General features: G+C 38.2%; 1 protein-coding gene across 3 annotated transcripts in view; it reads right to left on the bottom strand.

Annotated features, from left to right (window-relative positions):
- Helz (helicase with zinc finger) overlaps window positions 1-9347 on the bottom strand; it is a 152299-nt gene that overhangs the window by 124203 nt on the left and 18749 nt on the right. For all 3 annotated transcript variants that reach the window (XM_010616799.3, XM_010616801.3, XM_010616800.3), the window contains 2 exons: window positions 8945-9172; window positions 5756-5792 (listed from right to left, as the gene is read on the bottom strand). In XM_010616799.3, coding sequence (XP_010615101.1) covers window positions 5756-5792; window positions 8945-9154 — 247 coding nt within the window. In that variant the 5' untranslated portion in view covers window positions 9155-9172. The remainder of the gene's footprint in view (window positions 1-5755; window positions 5793-8944; window positions 9173-9347) is intronic.

Genomic DNA, 9347 nt, shown 5'->3' with positions numbered 1-9347 from the left:
ATATATAAAAGATAATCCTCAAACTTAAATATTAAACTTTTACTTCTCTAACTTATAGTCTGTCACCAAATTAGAATTTTATAATTTAAATGTCTATTCCTATCAATTTAAATATAAGAATTTTATTGATATACACAATGTGGATGGATCTCAAAGGGCATCATGATGAGTGAATAAAAGCCATCTCTAAAGGTCATACACTATATGACTGCATTTTTATAACAATCACAAAATGATAAAATGATAGAGAGGAAGAGCACATTAGTGGTTGCCAAGGGTTGGGACTGATGGGGAGAGTAGTGGGTGTGCATATAAAAGGAGAAAAATCTTCATGGTGACAGAACAATTCTTGAACCTTGACTGGCTACATGAACCAGACATGACAAAACACAATACACATATTGCACTAATGTTAATTTCCTGGTTTTGATGCTGTTTTATAGACTTACAAAACATTAACCATTGCCAAGTGTGGTGGTGGCACATCTACAATTCCAGTACTCTGGAACGCTGAGACAGGAGGACCATAAGCTCAAGCCCAGCCTGGACAATTTAGTGATTCAGCAAGACCATGACTCAAAATAAAAAAATATAAAAAGGGTACACAGGCCCTGTATTCAATTTCCAGCCTATAAAAAAGATTAACCCTTGTAGAAAAGTAAGTGAATTATACATGGGTCCCTTCTATACAGTAGTCTGCAACTTCCCATCAATCTACTTTTTCAAATAAATTTAAATTTTCTGTTGAAAAGATAAAGGTTATCTAAAGAAAAAAAATTTTTAAAGTAAACATACTTAGTCAGGCATGGTGGCGCACGCCTGTAATCCCAGCACTTGGAAGGCTGAGGCAGGAGGATGGCTGTGAGTTCAAGACCAGCCTGGGCTATGTAGTGAGTTCAAGGTCACAGTCTCAACTACATAGTGAGAGAGACCCTGTCTCATAAAAACCAAAAAAAAAAAAAAAAGTAAATGTACTTGGATCTACAAAATGTAATTGGCCTGTACCTCTATTTTAAAAGCAGGTAAGTAGACAAAACACTAAAAGGAATACGTCTGTGAAGATCACAATTCTTATCTCCACTCCACTAGTAAATGAGTCTGAACCTCAACTTTTTCATTCCTAAAAATACAAAGGATCCGCCACCTGCCTCACAAGTACAAGATACCAAGTTCAATCTCCAGTACCAAAAAGAATACCCCTTTTCTAATCTACTTCTAAGTTTGTTATGTCTACAAAACCTTGAAGTATATACACAAGCAGCAGTTAAGGACCAAGAAGCAGGATGGCCTTTCAAATCAGAGTCCTCAATACAAAACTAGAGCTCCACTCTGGACTGGTCCTGTGCTCTTCAATAAGCCTGTTTCATCATGTGTAAAAACTAGAATGATAATATGATTAAATAACATTTCAGAGAACCTGATCCAGATACTCTGAATAAACATTGTTATCCTGTTAACTGTATTTTTTCAAAAAGTTTTTCAATTACCATAAAACTATACATGTTCTTTGACTTACAAAGAGATCATGTCCTGATACACCCAACATAAATTGAAAATAATACAAGCCAAAAATATATTTAGGGTCTGAAGGTGTAGCTTAGTGGCAGAATGCCTGCCTAATACAGTCAAGACCCTGGGTTCTCTTCCCAGTATCAGAAAGCAAAAAAAAAAAAAAAAATACATATACCTAAACTACCAAACATCCTAGCTCAGCAACCTAGCAAACTATAATACTGGTTGTTTGCCCTTATGATCTTGGGGCTGACTGGGAGCCAGGGCTTACTGTTGCTGCCTGACATTACCAGAGGTATAGGATTTCATGTTAGCCTAGGAAAACAAAATGTAACATTTGTCCAAGCAGTTTCTAAGTACATGAGTGCTTGTTGCTTTTATACCATCACGAAGTCAAAAAATTACAAGTGAAAACACTATTAAATCCAGAATTAGCTGTGCTTGACCAAAAGTCTTGAGAAGGTAAAGATGCAACTTTTTCCCTCAGGAAGAGTACAGATGGTTCATTCAAGCATCTTTCAATTTAACAGGTCATAGGTTAGCCTCTTAATAGAGCCTGGTGGTTACTGAATCATTTATTCACAGGTCAAGGATCACAATAAACCTGCAATGATGATCTGTGTGTGTATATGTGTGTGTGTGCCAGGGATTAAATCCAGGACCTTGAGCATGCTAGGCAGGTGCTCTGGCACTAAGCTAAACAGCCCAGCCCATGATGATTTCTTAAACTGATAAAACTATCAGCTAGGGCTTAAAATTTTTACAACCTGGTATTTATTTTTTTGGTTTTTTTTTTTTTTGGTACCGGGTCCTTGCACTTGCAGGGCAGGGGGCGAAACCACTGAGCTAAATCCCCAGCACAACCTGATATTTACAATGATTAACTTTTACCTATTTGTTAGGTGTAGAACAATACTCTTTTAATAAGATTATTCTCTTTTCATTTTACTTTCTCCATTTCTTTCATTCATTTCAATATAAAAAGATACTTCCTCTATTTCAAAGGCAGAAAAATCATTACTTTATGAAAGTTCTCCTGTGTTTTAGTTCAGATAAGGAAAACTGACTTAATCACTTCACTATAGCACTGAATCTGAAACTAAAATCCATGAACTTGAAGCCTATGTACTTTATTCTTTAGATGTCCTTGAATTCTCATTCAAAATCTATTTTTTAATTGAGACATAATATTTGTACATCTTTATGGGGTATCCATGTCTATTTATTTTTATTGAAATAAAATTCCAACGTCAAAATTTCATGACTGTAAGCCAGGTGTGGTAATGCACACTTGTAATTTCAGCATTGGGAAGGCTGAGGCAGGATCACCTCAAGTTTGAGGCCAGACTGGGACACATAGCAAGTTCAAGGCCAGCCTGAACTACAGAATGAGACCCTGTCTCAAAAAAAAAAAAAATTTTTTTTGTTTTTCATGACCCTTTGATTAGTTCCTGGTTTAAACAAATCAGCCATAAAAATATTTTGGGGTGACCAGGTAAATCTGATTTTGCATGGGGTTTTAGATAGCATTAGAAAATTATCATCAATTTTATTAGGTTAACAAAATATTACAGTTGATCATCATGTCTATAATTAATGGTTTTCCATGATAAAGATTGCCAGCCCAATTTCTTAAACCACAGTAGGCTGGAAGCAGGAAGTAGGAAAAAAGAGAAGGCTAGCTGCAATAAAGCATATTAAGAGTTGCTAGGAATGCAAACTGACAGCAGGACAGTAAGAGAAAAAACATCAAGATGGCACCGTATATGAAATGTAAACAAGAAGTCAAAAATCTGGGACACTTCAGATAGTAGCTATCCAGGGCTTCCCCTGGAAGCATCACAGCATAAGAAAGCAATATAATAATTAACGAAGCCTGAGATTCTTGTCTTTTTTTTTATTACTAACTGCCTAACCACAGCTTTCTGTCTTACACAAAAATAACCTTTAAATAAAAGATGAGAAGAAAACATAATTACATATAATATCAGAGCTCTGCAACTACATGAATACTCCTGGCCAATATTCCCAAATGTCTATTTCAAACAACTTTTGTATACATGTCTTTGTGTTAATTTAAAAAATGACCACTTTCCAAATTCTTTCTTAACACATATAAGGCAACAAGAAACGCCCAGAATGTAATTTAGGAACTCTTTACTTATTGCAAGCTAACCTATTTTTTACTTCTACAAACAGCACTGCAGTGAATACCACTCTAAATGATTTTTCCTTCTTTCAGGTTATTTACTTGAGACAGTATCCCAGAAATGAGATTAGCGGGTCAAAGGCTAAAGGTATCACCAAGCTACATTCCACTGCACAACACTGACACCATAGTCACGATATGTCATGACAACTTCTCATCTTAGAACTGACTATACTTTTATTTTGGTAATTAATTTCCTTAAAAAAAAAAAAACTACCCAATTTTAAAATGCTAAGTAAGACAATCAACAGAAAAATGCAGTTTTTCTGTATGTTCCTTCACTAATCTCAGTAACTTCTGTGATTTTTTTTCACAAGCTGTTAAACCTACTAGGACTTTTGTTTGCATCTCTACAAAATGAGAAGGGTGGTATCAATTTCACTATTCCCCAGGGAAGTGAAAATTAAAAAGGAACTATTTCTCATACATGAGATTGGCAGCATTTTAAGACCAATAGGTTTCAGTATTAATAAAATTCAGGGAAAGGGCATTCTCATGTATTGCTGAGGGTGTATACCTCTGAAATTAATCTGAGAGTGTCAACAAAAATTAGAAGTGTACATACTCCTTAACCTGGGAATCCAATTTTTAAGGTCTTTAATAAGAACGACAACAATAAGAATATGTTTACTAAGGATAATTCATGACAAACTAGAAAATGATTACCTCCTGAAAGTTAATCTACATGGGGAAATAGTTGAATAAATTACAGTATATCCACACTAGGGAATATTAAGCAAGATTTGGAGCTAGTATATTAAGTTGGAGAAATAGCTATGTGCCCATGATATAATGGTATGTAAGCAAACAACTACAGCACACTAGTATGATGACCGCAGCTCTGTGATCATCTCATTACAATTCTTTCATTTTTAAAAGTAAAACCCCATTAAGAATTGTATTTATCACTAAGAGAAAGGTGCAGAAGATACGGCAAACTAATAAGATTTCTTCAGGTGAGGGAAAGGCAAATTATTCCTTTCTTCATGTTCCTCTATACTATTTGACTTACTGATATTTTGTAAATGTCCAAAGACAGCAGGGATTTTTTTAAAGGAATATACATATGTGTATGTGTGTGTGTGTGTGTGTGTATGTGTGTGTGTGTGTGTGTATCTCATTCTAATTTAACTTCCAAACCAATATAATTCTATATTGGTTCAGAAAGACATCACAGATCTTTGGAAAGGTAACATTCAATACACTACACAAGTATATAATATAGTTTTGTAAAGTTTACAACAAAAATATTTAATATACAACACTTCAGCTCCAACCCTTAATTTTGCATAAATGAAATGCTGTATTATCCAAGTTAGTAAGCTATGCAAAAAATTCTCATGTTCAAATGTACACTGAACTCTTCTCTCACTTGGTCCTAGATTCAGCCTAGTGCAATGATGGCAATCAGGAAAAAATGGTTTTACAGTCTCTGAGTATTCAAAGAATAAGATTCTTATTAATCTCAGTTCCTGCCCAAAAGAAAACACAATTAAAAACATCATAGTGGTCTCTTCTTCTTAAGAAAAATCTTCTCTGCTCCAAGTACTAACCAGGCCTGACCCTGCTTAGCTTTCCAGATCAGACAAGATCACAAGTGTTCAGGGTGGGGTGGCCAGAGACTCTAAGCAAAATCTTTGGATTAACAAAGAAACATTTTAGGAGAGTAGGCCTTTATTCTGAATGTATTCAAGGTTAACATTTTAATTCATGTATGCTACATTTCTTAAATGTGCATTCATACTGATTAGAAATACACAAAGTATAAAAAGAATACACTGTCAATGTTCCCGGAGGTGGAGGGGTGACAGGAACACCAACATTTGTGAATAGGAACAACGAACGCCTGTACTCTTGTCTTAGCAGGAAAGATATCGACCTAATCAGTTATTAGAACCACAGGAAGATGGGGATTTTTATCATTATAATTACTTTTGAAATCAACAAATGAAAAAAAATCAAACCTTATACACTGCTCAATTAAATAATTCAAAATCTTCAAATCAGAAAAGAGTCCCGTTTTTATAAACATACCATGCCTACAATCTTCATCAGCTTGCCCATAGTTTTTCTGCAAAATAAAAGAAGATAAAATTAAGTAGTTCAAGGGCTGCTTCTGTCTGGTTTGATTTTGATTTTGTAGTACTAGAGATTGAACTCAGGGCCTCATGCATGCTAGGCAAGTGCTCTACCACTGAGCTACACCACCAACACCCCCAACCCTGCCGCCACTTTTAAAGAGATGTTACCAAAGCGAATCTCAGCTTTATTTCACAGTTGAATCGTGAATGTTGTAAACTTAATAGCCACAAAAAAAAAAAAAAAAAAACTTACTAGCCACAGACCAGAGCTAAGTCCTGTTTTCTGTGAGGATTATACAGCACTCTACAAACACACACCACAGTATACTGCCCCTAGTACACTGACTCTGGCCTGGAATTCTCACCTTCTCTCACCTCAGCTAGCCACAAGCTCCTCTCCAACCCTCCTCGGCAAACAGCTGGACTGAGAATCTGGAGCGGAGAAGAGAATTTCCACTGACTACTACCACCACATCTACTGCTGCCCAGAACCCTCTCTGTTCCTTCCACCCTGTGTCCAAATGAACTATCCCTGCTCCCTTCTCAAGTCAATCCTATCGCTGTGCAGATCTGTTCCTCTGCCTGCTCGAGGACACCACTCCAACAAGCCTCCTCCATTTCTCTCACACCTTTTGTTTGTTTGTTTGTTTTTGTCTGTTTTGAGACAGCATCTCACTATGTAGTTGAGTCTGAACTGGAACTCACTATGTAGCCCAGGCTGGTCTTGAACTCACAGAGATCCTCCTGCCTCAGCCTCCCAAGTGCTGGGATTACAGGCGTGCACCACCACACCCAGCTCTCTCACATCTTTGATATTTTACTTTTGGTTGTTCATAGTTATAAATAAACATACTGTTATTTTTCCCAGCTAGTCAAGTCTTTCTCTTGACCTCACTTCTCCCACTATCTTTTCTGCTGCCTTCTCCTAGCAGAACTCACGAGGTGCCCTTATTAAGGTACTCCCATGCCTCCTCTGAGTCTCCCTTAGCCCCTCTTTAATCAAACTGTCACCCACTGTTACAAGGAAGCTGTTCTCATGGCAGTCACCAGTGACCACTGCATCCAGTCAGATCCAGTTATATTCACACATACCCATCTAGACACTGCTACTTGTCTAGCAGCAGCCACCAACACTGGTGAACAATGGCTCCCTTTGACATATGCCCTTTCTTTGCTCAGCTCCCAGGACACCTGACTTCCGCACGGGTACTCCAGGATGCTCTGCTGGTTCCTCTTCATCTCCCAACCTTTCAACATTGAAGGACCACAAGACGAAACCTTAATCCTTTGTCCTCTATGTATCCACACTCATCTCCATGGTAATTTCATCCAGGATCTAGACTCTAGTTAGCATCTGTACCCCACAGTGTCTTCAGTTAATCTTTCTCTCCCAAATACCACACTCATACACCTGACTGCTTATTCAACATCTCCAACTGGGTAGCTAAATGACCTGTCAAACTCCACAGTTCTAAAACAGAGTCCACAAAACCTAGCCCCCATCCACAGCCTTCTCACCTCAGCTGAAGGAACTTCCTTGAAGGAAATTCTATTCTTCTAATTGCTCAGACAAAAAAAGATGACAAACTAAGTGAATACTGCAGCTGTCTCTCACTTCCTGCACTCAGTACATCAGGAAATATTATTTTTACATTTAACTTATAAACCAGAACGGGCTACTTCTCAGCATCTCCGCTGCTCTCATTTGGGCTGAGCTATCTCGGGCCTAGGTTACTCCTATAGTTTCCAAACTAGTCTCCTTGCATCTACTCTTACTCTTTTATCAACTATGTTCGACACACACTGAATTGTTCTTGTCAATCAGATAATGCCACGCCTCTGCTTGAAGTGCTGCCTCAGCTCCCAAACTTGCATAGATTAAGCGCTGAAGTCCTTGCACTGATCAGGCAAGCCCCACAGGCTTGCCCTTTCTCTTCTCCCCCTTGCACACCCTTCTCCAGTTGTGATGATCCAGCTGTCCCTTTAGGAAGGCAGGGATACTTCTGCCTCGGTCTCTACACTGTTTCTTTTACACCTCTACAGTTTCATGCGGCTCATCCTCTCCTTACCTCCTCCACACCTTTTCAATGAATCCTACCTTGACAACCCTATTTAAAATTACAATCTTAGGGCTAGGGATGTAGTTCAGTGGCACCATGCCTACCCTGCAAGCACAAGGTCCAGAGTTCAATCCCCAATTCCAAAAATAAATAAATATAAAATTACAATCGTATTTCTGCTTACTCCCAACATTTCTTGCCCTTAGCTCCTTTTATCATACAGTTAATCTATAGTAAACCAGGTATGGAGGTACACGTCTGTAATCCCAGTACTCAGGAGACTGCTGCACAAGGACTGAAGCCAGCCTGGGTTACACAGTAAGTTCAAGGCCAGCCTAAACTACATAGCAAGACCCTGTCTCAAAAAAAAAACAAAAACAAAAACAAAAAAAATACATGTATTTTAAAAAAACCCAAAACCCCCAGTGTTTACTTATCTATAATGACTATTATTTCTTTTTTTTTTTTTTTTGGTTTTTTGAGACAGGGTCTCACTATGTAGTTGAGACTGACCTGGAACTCACTACATAGCCCAGGCTGGTCTCGAACTCGCAGTGATCCTCCTGCCTCAGTCTCCCAAGTGCTGGGATTACACGCATGTGCCACCACGCCCGGCTATGACTATTATTTCTGATCTGTTCCTTTCCTAGAAAAAAATACCACATGGGCTGGGGATTTAGCTCACTGGTGCTAACACCTGCCTTGTAAGCACAAGGTCCCAAGTTCGATCCCCAGGACAAAAAACACAAAAAAGAAAAAAGTACCATAAAGAAAGGATCTTTCTCTTTTATTTCATTCATCTATATACCAAGTTCCTAGAACAGTGTCAACTACACAGTATACACTCTATAAATATTTGTTGAATGAGTGAATAATTCAAAATACTATCCCTCCTTACAATTATCAAAAGTTTAAAAACATAGGTGCTATCAAACATAATCAGCAATCACCAGGCACTTCATTCATATCTCTTTGGGCCAGAATTAGCTGCTTTGTACAGGGAGCAACAGCAATAGTCCCCACTCAATGAATAGGACCATTTTATGTGATTCTGCATTGGCCTTCCAACAATGTTTACTCACCAGTTGCAAAAATGAGGCGATTCTGTAAAGAAGACTCTCAATTTTGATGCGTTCTATCTCCAGCGGACACGGCCCTGTGAAGTCCGCCATGGAGTACTGGCCAAGAGAAAGGAGGGCCTCTGTGCAGTACTTGAGGGCCATGTCATAGTCCTGCCTCTTCAGTGATTCACATGCTTGTTCACATGACTTTTCAGCTCTTCTGTCTTCCATGACTCAGGGACAAAAATCCTAAAGATGGGGAGAGAGAACAGAGAGATTTTAAAGACTTAATAACTGTAAGTTCTAGGTCCACTCTCATCTCAACCAGCTTTATTATCGATCTGAATTGCTTCTTTCAATTAGTCTCCTGACTAAGCAGTAGTTAATGATGCTACAAAAACTAGACCTCTGGGGCCGGGGATTT

Source organism: Fukomys damarensis, unplaced genomic scaffold (genome assembly GCF_012274545.1).
Source record: "Fukomys damarensis isolate Sample0158 unplaced genomic scaffold, DMR_v1.0_HiC HiC_scaffold_23, whole genome shotgun sequence".
In the NCBI taxonomy this organism is placed as follows: Eukaryota; Metazoa; Chordata; class Mammalia; order Rodentia; family Bathyergidae; genus Fukomys; species Fukomys damarensis.
Note: the sequence above shows the minus strand (reverse complement) of the source record. Positions and strands in the feature narration are given on the sequence as shown.